This window comes from Glycine max, chromosome 9 (genome assembly GCF_000004515.6).
Source record: "Glycine max cultivar Williams 82 chromosome 9, Glycine_max_v4.0, whole genome shotgun sequence".
Lineage (NCBI taxonomy): Eukaryota > Viridiplantae > Streptophyta > Magnoliopsida > Fabales > Fabaceae > Glycine > Glycine max.
In genome coordinates this window covers 42328359-42348370 of record NC_038245.2, presented here as the reverse complement: position 1 = coordinate 42348370, position 20012 = coordinate 42328359, and the positions used below count along the sequence as shown (strand labels likewise).

The following is a 20012-nucleotide window of genomic DNA, read 5'->3' as shown; positions in this document are numbered from 1 at the left end:
TAAATTGTATACATTAACTTAATTTAAATATAAATAGATATGAAATGGAGGTAATATTATATAAGAAAAAGATGAGATAGGTTTCACCCCGCTCCGCCGTTTGGAAGTAAAGAATTCAATGGCAATCTTTTCAGCATATACACCTGTGTGAATTTTGCACCAACTCAACTGCCCCGTGATCGTGATGATTTCATTACAAATTTACAATGGCACTCAACCTCGTTACCATAATATGAATTCTAGCTAATTATCTTTCACATGATAACTTGCTCTAGAGTGGGCATATATATATATATATATATATATATAAGGTATATAATATTTTATCTCATTTTAAAAATAATGGTATCCTTAACAAACTAGAATTGATGTCACTATCACAAGTCTAAATACTCAAACCACTTTAATTATTTCAATTCTTTAAGATATTTGGATAGATTACTTGTTAATAAAAATTCCGTCACTATCATTTACCTAAAAGAAAATCAGTCATGCACCCAATAAAATAAAAACAGTCACTATCACATGATTTACATCTACCAAGGAACTTGAATTATTGTTTGGTGGTTAGTAGAACTTATCCATATAACAAAATAAGGATAAAAAGGGGTTGCTAGAGAGGGTGAATGTACAGTGTATAGACAGGAACATAATTATATGTATAAATTTTAATTATGTTAAGAAGTAAAAAAAATATGTTAAATTAAATTACAAACAAATATATTTTTAAATTTCAAAATAAATTATTTACCTTTAATTGAACTTTAAATACAATTTTTTTAAAAGATCATAGGTATTCTCTATTGGGACTATTAGTTAACCTTGCGTTAATTAATTTATACTTTTGGTGGTAAACATTTTTTTCATTTAAAGATCACCAATACTCAGATATATAATTAATTTAAATCAAGTTAGCCAGATATATTGCACTTATATTATATACAATCGACATGACTATTTAATTAGGTACAAATAATTCAAATACAATCAACAAGCAATAAAGAAAGAAAGAAATGGAAGAATTAGTTTTGTTTTCCTTTTTTTACAAGAACAAATGAAAGGAGTTTAAAATTACGTACATTGTTAATTTGTCTCTTGAGTAACATTATCATTATGTTTAGCATTTTGCACATGATACCCACTCAACTTCATCTCATATATCCGACCACCTCCCCTTGCACCTCGTACCCAATCACTTCCACAACCAAGACCAATGCAAGCAGTGGAGGGATCGATGGTCATGGAGTATAGGAGTCACCATATTTTTTACAGTAGTCACCAATTAAAAAATGCCAAAACATAATTGTAGACATTAAGCATGCCACAATTGTTGAGTGTCAAGTTAAGCAAAAGCAAGGATTAATAATGGTGTTTGTATAATTTTGTTTTACTTGTTTGTCTCCTGAAAGTACCATACAATCTTCGAAGATGATCGGGAAGGACGAGTTCGTCTCTTACTCGCCCCTTCCCTCCAACCCTAACCCTAACCCTAACCCTAACCCTAACCCCAACCCCAACCCTTATCCCAATCCTAATCCTTATTACGACCCTAACCCTCATCCTTACCCCCAAAACGTCGTCGTTTTGCTCCCCTCCTACCGTCCCCATTTCCAGCGTCGTCGCCGCCGCTGCATCATCTACTCCGCGGCACTCTTCCTCTTCCTCCTCGTCGCTGGCGCCGCCTTCCTCCTCTACCCCTCCGACCCGGAGATTCGTCTCGCTCGGATCCGACTCGACCGCATCGGGATCCGAACCAACCCGAGGCCCATTCTCGACCTCTCATTCTCCCTCACCGTTAAAGTTCGCAACAGAGACTTTTTCTCCCTTTCCTATGACTCCCTCACCGTCTCCGTCGGCTACCGCGGCCGCCAGCTCGGCTTCGTAACCGCCGGCGGCGGCAGCATCAGGGCGCGCGGCTCCTCCTACGTTGACGCCACGCTCACCATCGACGGATTTGAGGTTATCTACGATGCGTTCTACTTGCTCGAAGATATCGCTAAGGGTGTGATTCCGTTTGACACTGACACGCGAGTTGAAGGGAAATTAGGCCTTTTCTTCTTCACTGTTCCTTTGAAGGTGCTTCTCTTAATTCAATTAGCAATCTTTTAATTCCGTTTCAATTGTTTTTTATTTGAAAATGTGTTCACACTTCATATGCTGCACGAGCACTTTGGTTAAGGAGTAATAAGTTTGTACATTGACTTATATATTAACTAACTTACAAGTTATACTAACGATGATTTCTGATTAGTTTACACTTTACAATGTTAAAATTACACGTTTAGTGCTTAGATTCTAAATTCTAAGGAGAAGAGAGAAGAAAGAATAAAAAAGGCTTAAGAGAAAATAATAAGGAATCAAATGTGGTTTTATGATCCTATAGGGTAAATTACAAGTTAGAAAATGAAAAACAATTTGGTCAATTGATGGAACGAGCAATACTGTATTCTCCTACAAAATCTAGGAGTTGGAAACATAAAAATTTAAAGCTTTCTTCGTCTAGTAAATAATATGTTTAACAGCAACATATTGTTGGAGAATTAGAATTATTCTTGAGGTAAATCAGGTTAGTTACTTGCATATTTCGTTTCATGCTATTTAGAATTTTCCTATGACCAGATTAGTCAGATTTGGCATTTAATTTATTCGGAAGATGCTTTAGGGGTGGAAGGTAAAAAAATTTCTCAAAATGTGTAATTCATTTGTGGGTAGCTTTGTCTGTTAAGGACTTTTTTCACAAAAATAGGAGATTTGGCATTTAATCACCTTATGTTTTTATTAACTTTAGCATAGCTTAGGAGTTAGGAGAAATGGTGGTAAAAGTTTATTGTTATTATTATTACTACTAACTTTATTTTTTGACTGAAAATGTAAAGCTCAAAATCTCCTATTTGATGGGTGGAACTTGTCATCTGGTTGTTGTATTTACTTGAAATTGACATGATTACTGTGAATGCTTCTGTCTTTTTGATACCTTTATATCTAAAGTACTGTATGCTAAATCCAGGCAACAGTGTCGTGCGAAGTGGATGTGAATATAAACCAGCAGACAATTGTACGACAAGACTGCTATCCTAAGGTGAGGATTTTTGTTTCTCTTATCAGTCGATTGTTTGCAACTTCGGCATATTCATGGCCAAGGAATGGCCCTTTTCATCTATTGATAGAAATTGTTCCTTTCCATTATTTTGCTGAATTGCATACTTATTCTGATTTATACTTCTGCAACTAAGTTTTAGGTGCAAAGGCAATGTACATGTCTCTTTTGTATCTTGTGTAACTCTTGGCAATTCTGTATTAAGTTCTCTTTCGTTTATTATCAAACACTTTGTCTGCTTTTGCTACCCTAGATATATGGGGTTATGTTAGCTATTAAAACCAAGGCAAAGCTAGTATGAAATAAGAGAGGCAATATTGCAGAGTCCTCCTCTATGTTATATTAGAAGCTGCATAAACTTGGCAGTAGGGCCTTTTTATGGGTGAGAAATTTGAAAGAGAAAGGCTATTGCTCGTTAGCTGGAACACAACTTAAAGGGCTGAGTGTCTAATTTTTCTTGAAATCATTGCTTGCCTTTCTCCTGCCAAAAGTTTTGAAAATTCGACAAGCAAAGGTATAAAATGTTGTTATACTGTATATAGCAACTACGTACATTAACTTGCAAGTCTTAAGAGCACATATCTTACCTTCTTACCATAGAGATCTTTTGTAGCTTAAAGTGTGTTATGCAATAGGGTTTGTTTGTATTTTTAAATTCTTGTTATTATGCATGTTTTAATTTAACATATAGAATTTGCTAATCCATTATTTATTTGCTTCAGTCACTAGGTGATCCGCTGGATGAGAGCGCATATATTGAAGCTGGAGATACATGATGTGATGTGGTATCAACCTTTTGTATCCTTTGTCTATACAGCGCTGCTGCTGGTGTTTACATTACATTTAGCGTGCTGTAAAATTGTATATGGATCACACACCCTTGTAAATTATGGTTGACTACAGACCACTTGCATTTTGTATTTAACGCTCGTATGAGGTAAATTCAATTTAAATGGTACCTGGGAGTTTGTCAGTTATATAGTTGAGAAATAAAAGTATATTTTACTTATCCTTTTAAATGCCACGCTTATAAGTTAACAGTTCACACCCTTGATTCTAGTTGAGTTTTGTTTTGGGAGTGTCTTTTCCACTGGTTGTATGACCAAGATTGCCTTATTTTATTCACAAGGAAATGTCATAAAAAATGGAATAGTGATTTATCCATGTGATTTGCTTTCACACCTTCCTTCTAATACTGTAACATTATGTTTTTGCCCTATTTGAAATTCCTGAAATTTGTTCATTATTCTTTTGTTTCAATATTTTATGTGAAAATCTTAAGACACTCATAATGCCTAATTGGATGTTTGGAGCGAATGAGGGCATGGAATGCCCTCTTTGTTCGTAGGCACGGGTCCTACCACGATATGATATTAAAAGTCCTGCATTGAATTTTTAATTTTGACTTTCAATTTCTTGGTGGAATGTCGTCGTCAGTGAGTGGTTATTCGGTTGTCACCTAGCATAAAATTTCTTGTAGTAGTCTCTGTTTTAACAAATATTCTGTTCTCAGTGAGTGGGTTCTGGCAGATTTCCAGTTGGTGGCACACATGCCCCCATTGAAAGGGAAAATAGACCAAGGGTATAATTCCTTATTTTCCTTCATCGTAATTTAAAGATTGGGTGCTTTTGATCTCTGTTTTATTCTCGTGGACGGTGAAATTCAGCATTTAATACCTTCACGATATCATTCATAATTAAAAATAAAATAAAATGCTTCTGTAACTCATTTTACGATCGAGCCAATCATGATATATCTGTTTGAAAGAATTTGAGATATAGAGTGAATTTTTCCTTGAATCGATATCTCATGGATGGGAGTAAGTGTATAACTATATCCTTGTCAATTTTGAATTTGGTGTATACTCTGATATCTAATAATCATCAAACACTCTCAGCTATTCAAGGGGACATAATATGATTCTGAGATTATGAATCTAAAATGGAGGAACAGAGTAGACGTATAGGCACCTTCAAAGCAACAACGTTGCAGCGATTATCAACTCCCTTCTATTTAGATGTCTCTCATTTAATATAAATAATATACCGTCATTCTAATGCAACATTTGAGTACTAGAATCAATAATTAATGCAACAAATTATCTTTTTTTTTTTTATATCCCAATCCTTTATGAATTCTGATGCACTAGCCTGCCTTAATTGGCACAGGAAAAACAAAGAAAAACACTATTTTTTTTGTCATTATAAATCACAAATGCAAGTAGCTCCCAACCTTTTGTGATATCAAATTCTCTCACCATTCATCGTGAAAGAAGAAAAGAGGAAACACTTATTTACATGCATGCTTATAAACCAGAACCTTTATGGACGCTTAGAATTGTATAACATCCCATCACTTAATTGTTCTACCACACCATACATACTTGACATGATGCAACCGGCACCGGAACGACCCCGGATGCTGCGACGGAGAGCACACGCATCGCTGCACCGAACCACTCTCTCCAGAGCTGCCACCATCATGAATCTGCCTTGCCAGTGGTGATGACACAAGCCATCTTCTATGCACCATCAACCCTTCTCGGTTCACAAAAGGAATTCCCGGGTGACACATTGATTCTTCTTTGTGCTTTCTTAAAAGTAGGTACAGTAATGCATATATATAATATGTGCCTTACTTTCTCAAGTTAAGAGTTCAAAAAGAAAAGAATCTCTGAGGAGGTAATATGACATGACATTGTGGAAGAAGAAAAGAAAAGAAAGGGGGGAAAAGGTGGTGGATAAGTAAAGGCTTCTTCGGTGTTTTGGCATAATAAGGGATAGATTCCCTTCAACAGAGGTTTGTTATTGTGTTTGTTTTGCACTGCAAATTTTGCAAGCACTACTAGAGGTTTTTGAGAAAGTGTGTATTTTTCATTTTTGTTTTGTATTTGTGTGCGCATAAAAGAGGCCAAGCCGAACCCCACCCTGTGTTTAGACCAAACCCACTAGAAGAACGAAAGTTCCAAACTAATGTGGGCCCCATCACAAATGAACAAGCATCTCTCTTTGGGCATCTGTCTTTGATGCTGCCACGTGGGTCTATTTAATGGTTTTAACTCGACAAGAGATCTTGCGTGGCATGTGCCTCTAGCTCTAATGAAGGTAGTTCAATTGGTAGGGATGACTCACCTCCACTGGATTTTGTTTTGGAGGTATCTATGTTTTTTTTAGAGAAGAATTCAAACCTTCAAACACGAGATTATTAGTTATAATATTTTATGTGATTTGATCGACGCTTTGATAGTTACTTTGGAGATATTTATGGTGAAGAATTTGATTCATCATTTTAATAGATTTTTTTTTATTTATAAAATTTCAACTCAAGATTTTAATTAAAACATCAAACTCAATTTTACTTGGGTCAATATTTTACTACCATATCAACATTTTATTAAATATTGAATCTCAGTTTATAGATTAACCAAGTTATACTATTAAAATAGTGAATAAAACTAAATTTATGAAGAAGGAAAGAAACAAATTCGAAAAATAATACTAAAGGGACACAATCTACTATTTAAGTCTAAAAGTTCATTAAGTGGTTACCCATAGTTAGAAAGCAATATTACCTAATCGATCTCTCTTGCTGTTTTATTATCATAAGGTGTTGTTCACGGAAGAGAAGCAGCACAAACAGAAAAGGTTTATTTCACAGAATGAAGACTTGGGGCGTATTTTAACTATGAGCAAGTGTTTATTTCACAGAATGAGGTTGGTTGTTCAGGGTCATGTTTTGCAATGATTATGATAATATATATGAATTTACAAAAAATAAAATAAAATGATAACACATAAGAAATGTTGTGATGAATTTCCAAATCGGATTCTCAACCCAAATCTTTGTTCTCTTATCAATTGCATGTCCTTTACAATTCAGGTGCTTAACCCAAGTTATGACTTCTTCCCATAAACGCTTTAGATGAATAAATGCTATGTCATACTATCTTATAGAAGGGATAAAACTTCTCTCTAGGACTGAATTTTTTCAGTAGAAGAGAGAAATACATGTGACACTTACATCTATTTATTTCACTAGGAGAGAAAAAAACATGACACACTCCGCATAGACTAAATTAAATTCTCTCCAACCAGAAGGTTTAGTTTCAGGTACGGGAGAGAATTTATTTTCAAGTGCAAACCCACGTTTGAGTAACACAGAACCTGAATCAAATATACATGCAAAAAAAATCAAGTAATTTTTCAAGTATCCATGCAAGTGAAGATGATTTTTTATTTTTTATGTGGAATGAAGATAAAGAAACAAAAATTGCACCCTGATATGAGAGATTCCGAAAGAGTCCAGTGTTGAACTTGATGGTGTGGGTGAAGACAGAAGACACAGCTCCAATCGCTATTTGATATGGTTGATCGGAGTGGCGTAGGGGTGAAAAGAAGCAGCAATTAGATGAAGTGCCACTGTAGAATTAGATTCACAAATAACACTTGTTTTTCCAACCCACCAGTTTGTTGTTGATTCCATCTACTATCTGTTTGGCTTTTCTCTTGTCCATTTCCATTCTGTCCCTGCATTGTTTTATGAAAATAACGCTTTATGATATTTAATGATAATATTTAATTTTAAAAATCATCAAAATTGTATAATTGTAAAGGGATAGCATATAAGCCGGATCTATCTACTATATTAGCCAAGTCATTATTGCGGACACGATCTTTCAAGACCCGAAAACCAATCTACTTACCCAACCGAACCTGCTTACATGTTGCCTTAACAAAGAGAAGACCCTACATGGAAACCATTATAGTAACTGTTACATTTTTAAACTACATGCTCTTTGATTGTCTTAATATTTGTTTAATTATAAATTTTACATTAAAATGTATATTAAGATCGTCTACGATTTTAAGAAATCTGATTGAGATCTCAACCTTTCATTTAACGTTGATAATTTGACCTATCATCCAAAATCTTGAATAATCCCGTGAAATTTATTTCCTATATGAGAGTACTTAATCGTACAAAACTGGGAAAACTCACCCTACTTCACGCTTTGCTGATTCAATTAATAGTTCAAGAGAAGAAAAAAATGTCCCTTATTTTCTTGTTTTCTTAGACCACACATAAAAAACTTGACTCTACATAAAACCCAAGGCATACAACAAGAAATTGCACGGAGTTAGTGTGATATACAAATTATTCAAACGTGAAATATTTTTCTTGACTGACCATGACAACAACATATCCTAGATATCATTAAAAAAAAACATATTCTAGAAAACTTGGGGTTGAATCTTTGGTAGTTGTTTCTTGAGAATCCAGACTTGTAAGGCAAAAATACAGTTACACACATTTATCATATTAGAAAATTCTCCTTTCCCTTCTCCTTCCCTGTTCCCACGTGATGTCTTATTTTTTTTTTTATAAATAAGTAATAGGTATGAAATATTTATTGATTTTATTAATGATTAATGTTTGTCAGAAAAATTAAATGATCATTTTTTATGACATTTTTTTTTCAATCATATTTTTTTCATCCATAAAATTCGAACTTAAAATCTTATTTAAAAAAATTAAATTCGATACCACTTAGACCAACCATTATTAGTATGTCTTAATTAATTTTTATGACAAAAAAATATTAGTATTTTAAAATAATCATAATATCTATTAATTTCTACATAACATATACAATTATATATATATATATATATATTATAAATTAAAATGCAAATATATATCACATAATTATTTATTGATCTCAATGGAATAATGGACAAATATTAAATCATAAATTAATAAATAAAAAACTTAAATAAATAAGTTTAATCTCTATATACTTACAGTATAATTATTTAAAAATTATAAACATTTGATAATTACTGGAGTCGAAATCCGTGACGCGTCTTCAAAAACTCAGTCTTTGTTTGGTTGAAATTTCTGACAGACGCCACGCCACCACAACAGGCTTTCTCATTTGGCTCCTCTTATAAATATCACCCACCCTTCTTCAAACACAAACACCCTTTTCAGATTTTATTTGTTCTATTTCCTCCCTTCAAACGACATCGTTTGGAAATGAGGACTGTGAGTGTTTTCGCTCTCCCACTTGTCGCTTTGTTCATCATGGCAATCTCCCGTCTTGGCCAAGCTCAAGACTTGCCTCTTTCTCCAGCACCTCCTCCAACCAGTCATGGTCATTTTTCTTCTCCTTTTTCACTTCTTAATTTATATCAACTAATAAAATTCTCTCTTTTTATTATTTATTAATCCTGTTTTTGTTTTGATTGTTGCAGGAAACGCAATTGATCAAGGAATTGCTTACATTCTTATGCTGGTGGCTCTCGCAATCACATACATGATGCATTAATTTTTCTTATTCTTATTCTTATTATCATGGCCAGATTAGAGAATATTTCAGAACTTTTTGTACTGTAATTATTATTCATGGAATTTGTTATTATTTATTCTGACTCACTTTCTTCAGAGGATGGTTTTTCTTCTTCTTCTCTCTCAGCTCTTTTTTCTTCTTTTTTTGTTCAAATTTCCTCTTTAATTTGTTGTATGTATGGGGAATTCTCTTTTCATTATTCAAGCTTCCATTTTTTAATGACGCGGTTTGGCTGTGATTCTGTCAGATGACTCATGATAGAGATAGGAATAGGATTCTACTCTTATGCGTAAAAAAAAATCATTTTGATGACTTTAAAAAAACCTAAAATAATAGATTCCCAATTCTACACGCTTACAAGCTGGTCAAGCCGTGCGAATTTGAATGTTATGGGCTCAAAGGATTAATAACCAGTTATTTATTTATGGGTTTTTATTGGGTTAAGAGGATATGCTACTAGCAAGCAAAGTGCCTGAGTTATTTTGTAACTAGGTTCACTGAACTTACACTGTTCATGTTCTGTTAATCAATTTTTAAAGTGAATTTCTGATTCTGGTTTATTTGACTTAAGGTTACTGAATTGGCCCTTCATTTCACTTAATAATGTTTTAAAAAAGATGGAAAGGATTCATCCAAAATGTTGCTTATATGAAAAATCACACACGAACAAAAAATTATATTGGACAGGATTATTATACTCATCGAGATGAAAAAAGGTGGAAAACCAAAACGTAGCATACGCTCAACCAAGTATGTGGTTAATATACATGTGTGTTGGATGTCCATCTAAACGTACTTCATTTGAGATTAAACTTGAAATGTTTGTCTGTCCAAAATGACACTTTAGACATATACACCTCTTGTTTATGTTTGGTCTTACCCATCAACATGGAACTTGTTTTATTTTCCAACACTTCTCCTTGAGTTGAAATAGATTGACCCAATTATAACTTGCCTTCAATCTTCAAGTTGGCCTTCTACTTCATGCTTAAGACTTGTAGAACATAGTTTTTTTTTCCCATTAATTATCTACACCTTTGTTAGTTTTCTTTCTTGAGTCTAGACCACACGTTTGCTTTCATTTATCAAATGAACTCATGGATGAATTCACTTGTAGGTTGCAAGTTCGGAGGACCTTGCCTCCCCCTGCCCCCTTTTTTTTAAATTTCTAAATTTTTTACAATGTAGAATATTTTAATTTAGTATTAAATTAATTTTTTTTATAGGATTTGATTATAGAAATAATAGTACTTAAGTATTATTTATCTCTTTCCTAATTTTGACAAAATATTCTAATTTTCTTTTATAGTATTAAAAATAATATCATTCTTTCTCTTTTTAGAAGAAAAAAAATATGATTTTCCTCTTTATAATCTTCATTTTAGAAATAATTACACTTTTCCCTTTTTAGATAAAATATTTGAGTATTATTTATTTCCTTTTTAATAGTATTTTCCTTTTGCAATGTATTGTTGTTACTTTGAGCGTTTGGTACAAGATTCTTTTTAATTTCCTGAGAATTTGAAGTTGAAAATATTTGTTTTTCATGTTTGATTTGTTTCTAAAAAAAATAATATTTCCAGAATTTAATGCTCCTTGGTTATTATTATTATAAAAGATAGTTTGGAGAGTAACATAATTTATTACGATTTAGTAGATTTTTAGAACATAATTAATATAGTTTTTTTTGTAAAAAAAAAATACTTAAGCAATTTTTCTTATAAATTCAGGAATTTTTTTGGATAGTAGTATGTAAAACGATTAATTAACCTTTGTAATTTTTGGTCTTTTAAAAAGATTTTATTTTCATTTTCTATGTATAATTTTTATTATTATTATAGTCGACTCCTATCATTTAAATATGCTTGAACTTGTCCTATTTTCATAGGTTTTAGAGGCTACTGGATAAGTCTGATCCAAGTTTGATGCAGCAGAATGCATCATCTTCTTCATTTGAGCTTAAGTTTGAGATTAAGATGTTTGTTTGCCCCCAATACCCAAAAATACTTTAAATTTATAAATTTCTTGCTTATATTAATACAAGGGTAAATAGTCATTTTTGTTCCTGAATATGTAAATCGCTGATAAATTTATTCATGAAAGATTAAAATTCAAAATTTAGTTCTCGAAAGTGTAAAAAGTGCGATAAATTTATTCGTAAATTAACTTTTATCCATTACCGTTGATAAAATAATCTACGTGGTACAGATGGATGAATTTGTCACAAAATTGATTGACAACGTGGCTATGTTGAATAAATTAGACGAAAATGGTAATAAGTTATTATTATTGAACCTAAATGTTAGTAATTTTTTGTTGGAGAAAATGTCATTAATTTTTTATTTGACCTAAATATCAATATGTTTCTATTAGACTAATTTGTTAGACTCCAAATTTCATTTCATTTAAGGGTAAAATATAATTTTAGGGTAAATTTCCCCAAATTTTAAATTTTAATCTTTCAGGGATAGATTTGTTAGCAATTTACACATTCAAGAACAAAAATTACTATTTTATCCTTTTTTATTGGTAACTCAAAAGGTGTGACTTCAACTTGAATGTGTGGAATTGCTGTGATATACACTAAACAAACTTGGAAAGAAATGAAAAATCTTAATTGTGACTATATTTTAAACAAGATTTTAATATTATTTTTTAAGAAAGAAGATATACCTATGCATAAAAAAATTGCCTAAAAAATAGAAAAAATACAAATAGTTTTAATAAATTTATATTTATTATTATTTAGAATGTAAACATACTCATTTATTTCAGGTAAACTAAAATGATAGTTAAAAAATTGTAAAATTCAAAGATGATTTTAATATACAATTACTTTATGAATTTAGTTCATCTTAAGTCTGTTATATTTTCATTTGGAATAATATATATATATATATATCACTTTATTAAAAAATGGTTTTTTTAGATTTTTAGTTTTAATATCTACATATATATTATTTAATTTATTTCAAAATTTACAATAATATAAAATATCGAAAGAAAAGTGTTCGATGACGTTAATTAGAATTTTATTAGAAGAAGTCTCTTATTTAATGTTTAATATTGTATCATATTTTAGTTTTGTGTTAATCTTTTTAACATTTTATATAATCATATTAGTATATTTATTTGGTAATAAACATTTGGGGTCTAATAAGTTAGTCTAATAGAAACATACTGATATTTAGGTACAACAAAAAATTATTGGCATTTGTGTCTAATAAAAAATTACTGACATTTTGGTCCAATAATGATAATTTATTGACATCTTTGTTGAGTGGAAACGTATTGACATTTTGGTCGGGGAAAAATAATTATTGACATTTTTGCCCAACAAAAAATTATTAACATTTAGGTCCAATAATGATAACTTATTGACATTTTCGTTCAATCTATTCAATATGACCACATTGTCAATCAATTTTGTAACAAATTCATTCATCTATGTCAAGTAAATTATTTTATTAATGATAAAAAACGTAGGTGAACAACCGGATAAATTTGTCAGACTTTTTACACTTTCGGGGACTAAAGTTTGAAACTTTAGTCTTTTAGGAATGAATTTATCAGTAATTTATACATTCAGGAAAAAAATAACTATTTAACCGTAATATGTAAGTCTCATTTTATTTTCCAACAAACTTAATGGTGCTCGTGAGAATGCTGCTATTAAATAATGCTTCATTTTTCTCTTAGCATGCACTGTTAAATATGCCTCACTTAGTCACATTATCAATAACAGTAAAATTCTAGTTTCAATAGAAAATCCTAATAACCCACACAGTTAAATGTAAGTTGAAGTAGAGATAGAGAAGTTCAGTTCATAAAAAAATGAGTTTCTGAGAATTTCTCTGCCTAGTAATACGTCTCCAAGTAAACCATTACGAAAGGTCATTAAACACCCTAACCGCAAAATATTAAATTATAACAATGCTGCTCCAAAAGAAAGAAAAAAAATCATTCACATGGCAAGTTGCTCCATAAACACAGCTCCACAAGGCAATAGGATGCAGTATGTCATATGCATCACGTGACCAAGTTACAAATACACATTACTGAATGTGATAACATATTATGATCCACATAGTCTAGATAAAGTATTTGGTGACGTTGGTTTTGGGGTAGGATCTTTTTTATTAAAGAGAATAGTATTTTTTGTTCAGTTGAGGTTTTCTGATTTGCTTTTACTACTTGGCCGGTGAATAACAACACCATTCTATGAAACCTAAAAAGAAAAAAGTAGGGTCCTAGAGAGTGGCTAATTCCCTTGTTTCAAATCCAAAACCACGGTGCTTATATATATATATATATATATATATATATATATATATATTTATTTATTTTTTTTATTTGTCGGCAAATATTAAACGGTAGTTTGCTAGTTTTTTTATCAGCGAAAAATCAAACTCATGAATTTTCCCTCTTCCTCTTTTGTTAGTTATATCCAAAGTCTCCTCACTTACCTGCACACATTTTGAGTTGAGAACACTTGAACTATTTGTTCTAGTAAAGCCATGGATATAAGAAATTGTTGTCATTCATGCAAGAGAATCACCATTTAATCAGGAATGTGTTGTTGCAATGAGATTGAGCATGCAAATTGTAAATCAAGATGAGGTGGAAAATGTTGTGGATGAAGCTCAAGAAAGAGAAGAAGACGCTGTTTGAGTCTGCATCATCACCCCTTCAGGTCCCTTATGACCCATACAATTACTCTCAAAGTTTTGACCAAGGGACTGCAAAGGATGAGCCAGAAAACTTCTCTGGATCCTTCTCTGTTCGGTTTGCTGATCCTTCTACTTCTAGAGTACTTGTGAAGAAAAGGGTGGTTCAAGACAAGGCTTTGGAAACTTGTGATTTTACTATCTCTGATTGCAATGTTGAGTGTGCTTACATTTAATGTACCTCTAACTCTCAGTTTCCCCTCAACACCTGGCCTGATTCCATGTGGTAACCACTTCTCTGAATAATTTATATAACATGTGAATATATGCGTTTCTTAAGGTCGTGGAACCTTAAGTTCAGGTCGAATTTTTATTTATTTAGTTCCCTTCTGATTGAATATTGTTGCAGGGAGTATCATTAATGAATTGAATGTAAAAGTTTCACCTAGTTTTGAAGTTAATGATTTTATCATCTACTTTAGAACTCAAATAAATACTTTCACCTTAGTTTTCTTCTATTTTATATTTAAGTATTTTCAGAAAGTATTCATTATAAGGGGCTAAAGTACTCCCTCTATTCAAACTTCTTAATTCTCCTTGTAACCGACCTTATCTAATGGGATAAGTTCACAAGACTTTATTTGTAATTGTTGTTGCATTACTTTTCTTTGAAGTGCTTGGGCATCACACAAGCTCTTTACAAATTATAATTACTAAGAAGATGCCTAAAACTTAATGCTTAGCATCCCAAAAAAAGAGATAAAAACGTTGTATTAAGTAGTTGATCCAAATGATGTATATGTTTAGTGTTTACAAACACCCTGGGAAAATGAAGTTTCAAAGCCAAGGAGAATTGTAAATAGGAGTTGCAACAGATTTAACTTTGAGAAACTTATGAAGTGCTTCCAGTCCATAATCTCTTCCAAATCCACTCATCTTATACCCTCCAAAAGGGCAATCAATATCAAAGGCAAAGAAGCAATTGATCCAAATGATGCCTGCACGGATGGACCTTGATACAGTGTTTGCAATATCCAAGTTCTTGGTCACAATCCCTGCTGCTAGGCCATATTTGGAGCTGTTGGCTTTCTTAATTCCATCCTCAATGGTCCTGTTGCACGTATATCAAACTTGGTTCAACATTCAGTTGCACAATAACAAACTTTTTTTCTTGTACTAAGTGAAAAGGAATATAAGATGGACTCACTTGAACTTGGAAAGTGTCATCACAGGTCCAAATATTTCCTCTTGTGCAATCAGCATGTCCTCCTAAATGAATTTTTCAAAAAGAAGCAAAATAATTAAGGTCAATTGTTCAATTATGATAAAGATAGCCGGTTTCACGCTTCTTTTTAGAGCTCGAATGCACCTTAACATTTGCAAAAATGGTAGGCTCAATGTAGTATCCCTTGTTGCCCGCTGGATTTCCCCCAGTCAACAGTGTGGCTCCTTCACTCTTTCCATGCTCAATATAGGAAAGAATTTTATCATATTGTGCCTTACTAGTCTGCATTAGAAAATCATGTCAGAATTACATCGAAGAATTTTCTTTTTATGCTAGCAGCTACATGGAGATTGAAAGAGAAAATGTTAAGAGGGTTACTAGTAATGAGGTACATCACTTTAATTCTAGTGTGAAGATAGTTGTGCACTTGGCAATTTTAAGTATTCTTACTTGGGGTCCTTGCTGAACTTTAGGATCAAAAGGGTCCCCCACAACCCAAGTTTTAGCCTTCTCGACTACCTTCTTCTCAAATTCATCATAAATCCCTTTCTGGACATAAACTCTGGAGAATGCAACACAGATTTCTCCCTGAAAATTATTCAAACTGCATAAGTCTGTTCTTTTCTATGTTGCAGAATTTCCTTGGAAGAAAATATACCTTGTTGTGTAGGATGCCAAAGAGAGCAAGATCAACAGCTTTGTCTACATCAGCATCATCAAAAATCAAAAGTGGTGACTTTCCTCCTAATTCGAGTGAAACAGGTTTCAAATTGCTTAAGGCTGCAGCCTGCATTATTTTACGACCTGTTTCTGTTGAACCTGTAAAACTGACCTGTAACATAAAACATAATCACAGCAAAACTTAGGAGTTGGTGACAAATGCAATACCCTTCAACTTTATCAACGCCATAGAACGTTTCACACAAATTACCGCGTCAATGTCCATATGTGAACTTATTGCAGCCCCTGCAATTGAGCCAAATCCGGGCACTACATTGAGCACTCCATCTGGGATACCAGCCTTAAACAAAAGGGAAAACAGAAAACACCTTGTCAGCATATATTCATGTCCATCATCCATGTATTAATGGTACTAACAAACCAAACATAAATTTCCAAGATACCAAGATATGCCACATGCTAATGTTCCTAAGGTAGCATTTGACTTAAAGACGTGTTTCATTTTCTTTGATTCAATTAAAAAGGGTAGAACCAAAATGTACCACTTTTTTACTCGATGTTCTATTTTTAAGATGTACCAAACATAAAATAAAACAGTACACACGGGTGATATGGCTAAAATGCTTAATGTAATATGGAGTGAGAATCTCTCCACTTATATACACTATTTTGATCATATCATTTGTCAATGTGAAATCTCCAACATGGTATGTTCTGTCCCATCTTAACACATCTACCAAATGCTACTTTAGCTGTGTTTGATAAGCAACTAATAAACAAAATGTGTTTAACCATACCAACTTAGAAAGATGAGCATAAAAGAGTGATGACAGAGGTGTTTGCTCAGAAGGCTTGATGACCACGGTGCAGCCAGCAGCCAAGGCCGGGGCAACCTTGGCGAAAAACATGACGGTAGGGAAATTCCAAGGGATAATGTGTCCAACAACACCAACAGGTTCCATCAGAGAATACAAGTGGAGGTTGCGAGATGTTTTGAACACATCTCCATGAATTTTATCAGCAGCACCGGCATAGTAACGTAGGATGTTGGATGCTTCAGGAACATCCACAGCCTTACACCAACTGAAAAGCTTTCCCCCATCAATGGTGTCCAATGCTGCTATTTCTTCTGCGTTCTGTTCAATTAGCTGTGACCATTTCAGCATAATCTTTGCTCTTTCCTGTCCAACATCCCATGATCATACCAAGTTAGTTAATGCTGCACACTGCTTTTGACAGCTTGAGAACATTGCCTATCTTCTGCATGTGTAAAATTGTTGACACTTGACTTCTTTTTTATTATTATTCAGAAGTTGTACGTTAGATAATGTGTGAACCTTTTGCAAACTCTATTTCATATACTTTTATACTATCACTTTTATATTGACATTCAATAAAAATTCACATTATTGTCGTATCAGATTAATAAACATGATAACATAGTAAAATGGTGAGGTTGGTGTAAAAATATATTGAAAGGACATGCAAATTAAACTATTTTTATTTTGATAACCATGCAAAAAAACCAATTGGAATAGAATGCAATCATATGAAAATAAGTAGAGCAGATTATATTAACTCTCCCTATCTTAAGATTTTATTAAAATTGCACATGATCTTCTATTTCTTTTAACGTTTTTCAAACGATTAAGGAATATCAGTAGAGACTAGAGAGATAAAAAAGAAGAGGTATTGGAAAAATTTGACAAAACTTGAGGACAACAGCTAAATAAATAAAAGCAGTGACTAGAATAGTTTTTTTTTTTTTTTGACACAGACTAGAATAGTTTATAAAGCATTTGTATTCAAACAATTAAATTCTTTTTTCAACTTTTGTTATGAATAATGGTGAAAAGGCAACTTTCTACCTTGAAAACTCACAGCTCAGCTTTTGGTAGTGATGAGTACACAACTTTTCAGTTAATTATAATTGAAATAAATAGATAGGTGAAGAGCTGAACTTACAGCACCGGGGATGCGTGGCCATGGACCAAAATCAAATGCTTCACGTGCGGCCTTCACAGCAATATCAACATCTTCTTTGTTAGCCTCTGCTATTTCAGCAATCACTTCCTCTGTTCTTGGGTCAACAGTCTCAAACGTTTTTCCTTTTTTTTTCCAAAAAAAAAAAGAAAATTCTAAGTGCATACAAGTTTTAATAAGTCAGTTGAACTTTTCAAAAATAAAAAAGAAGGGATCATTTTAATTAAATACGTTTTTACTTGCAAAAGAATAATTTCAAATTTGTTAGAAACAAAATAAAGTACTGACAATTTAACATGTATTAACAATTCTAACATAAATGCATCATTCATATCAATTACTAAAGGCGTTGTATAATTCATATCAATACTATTCTTATCAAACCAACCCCTCCTCCCTATTAAATGGACTTTCCAAATTGTATGTAATTACAAAATAAAGCTTCCTCTTCTAGAATAAAGATATATTTCTATGCCAGGTCCATGTATCTAATCCATTTTGGTTCTATGAAAAATATTGTTTCTTTTATATACGGAGTTTAATTTCTACTGTAGCCAACTAATCAAAATTTATTATTGATATAACTTTTATGATAGTTATTACAAAACACAACATATTTATAATATATTATGATCTGTGATTAGATAACAATATAAAAGAATCATTTATAACTTTAAGTGAATAAACTATTTGCTTTACATATAAAGGGAAGAAACATTTACTAATGTTGTAGAATAGAGGTAAATGATGAGGAAAGTAATTGGAACCTGAAACAGAATCTAGGAATTCTCCATTGATGAAAAGCTTGGCAAACTTTACTGTTGGAATCTTGACAAAGGATTCTGAGTGGCTATTGCTGAGATTTGCCATCCTTATCCACTTGAGTGAATCTGAGTGTCAAGTACCAAACAAGTTTCTGGGAGTGTGTGTAGACTGTAGAGGGAGCACAAGAGTTATTTATATGTAGCACGACACAACACTGCATATGCATTATATGAATATGATGGTATATATTGGTAGCTAGCTGGTTGATCATTTGGTAGGTAGATGGCATAGCTAGGTGGATAGATATCAATCTCAAAACGGTTTAGTTTGTTGGCAATTGGCCTCCCCTTAATACTTGGAATTCACCCTTTTTCTTACTTTCGCATTTTCCACGTTAAATGCCACATTATGGTCAGAATTTCTGGGAATACAAAGAATGATGCAAAACCAAGAAAGGAGGAAAATAAAAGTCCCTTAAAAAAAAGGAAAATAAAAGTATTAAATGTAGAATTTAATTTCAATTTCAGTTTTATATCTTTATTAACTATTACCGTTTCTATTCAATTTCTTTAATTTACTATTTCATTTAATAAAAATTTCATAATTAAAGTAAATAACCTTTAATTGTATGTTTACTTTGATATATATATTATATTTAATAAATTTATTGTGTTTAATAAATACAACATTTAATTTTATCATAATTATATATTATATTTAACAAATACTATAGTCAATATGTTATAAGTAAAACTGACTATATATGTTGGCTATGAGTATTTATATATTATATTTAGCAAATACTATAGTCAATATGTTTACTTCTGATCATTATCAAAAAAAAAAAAATGTTTACTTCTGACGTCACATTTTTTTTCCTTTCCTTCCCTAGAATCAAACAATTTACCGAGACTTAGAAACAAATTAATTATGGATGCGCAGTCGTTATTATTAGATCAAGTATAGTACACAGTTCTCAATTTTCAATTAGCTAGCGCGGTATTGTTAAAACAAATTATCAAGCAGTAAAAAAAATGATCAAACTTACTTCACAAAAACGAAAAATAGCTCCGGTATTAGTGTGTATAATTTTTCAAACCTTTTTCTTTTAATATAAAAGTCACACATGAAATGGTTTAATTAGCTGCCTTGCAACAATATAGGATCAAGTAGATACAAATTAAGTTTTATAAGACTTATTTGACGACCTTCGAGTATGACGTATTTGCAAGCAAATTTTACTT

At 32.2% G+C, this 20012-nt stretch overlaps 2 protein-coding genes and 1 long non-coding RNA gene across 3 annotated transcripts; 2 read left to right on the top strand and 1 right to left on the bottom strand.

Moving 5' to 3' along the window:
- Window positions 1-1085: 1085 nt before the first annotated feature.
- Window positions 1086-4074, top strand: LOC100793858 (uncharacterized). Its single transcript, XM_003534146.5, has 3 exons — window positions 1086-2076; window positions 3008-3079; window positions 3820-4074. Exons 1-3 carry the CDS (start codon window positions 1429-1431, stop codon window positions 3871-3873), a joined length of 774 nt encoding a protein of 257 aa, XP_003534194.1. The 5' UTR covers window positions 1086-1428; the 3' UTR covers window positions 3874-4074.
- Window positions 4075-8839: 4765 nt separating this feature from the next.
- On the top strand, window positions 8840-9542 carry LOC106794635 (uncharacterized). The gene is made up of 2 exons (XR_001382802.3): window positions 8840-9252; window positions 9353-9542. It is a non-coding gene; the product is annotated as an uncharacterized lncRNA (long non-coding RNA).
- Window positions 9543-14869: 5327 nt separating this feature from the next.
- Window positions 14870-18985, bottom strand: ALDH2C9 (aldehyde dehydrogenase family 2 member C9). Its single transcript, XM_003534144.5, has 9 exons — window positions 18771-18985; window positions 17986-18128; window positions 16818-17201; window positions 16271-16360; window positions 15998-16171; window positions 15790-15927; window positions 15484-15621; window positions 15322-15383; window positions 14870-15225 (listed from the first exon to the last, which is right to left on the bottom strand). Exons 1-9 carry the CDS (start codon window positions 18871-18873, stop codon window positions 14952-14954), a joined length of 1506 nt encoding a protein of 501 aa, XP_003534192.1. The 5' UTR covers window positions 18874-18985; the 3' UTR covers window positions 14870-14951.
- Between the last annotated feature and the right edge of the window lie 1027 nt (window positions 18986-20012).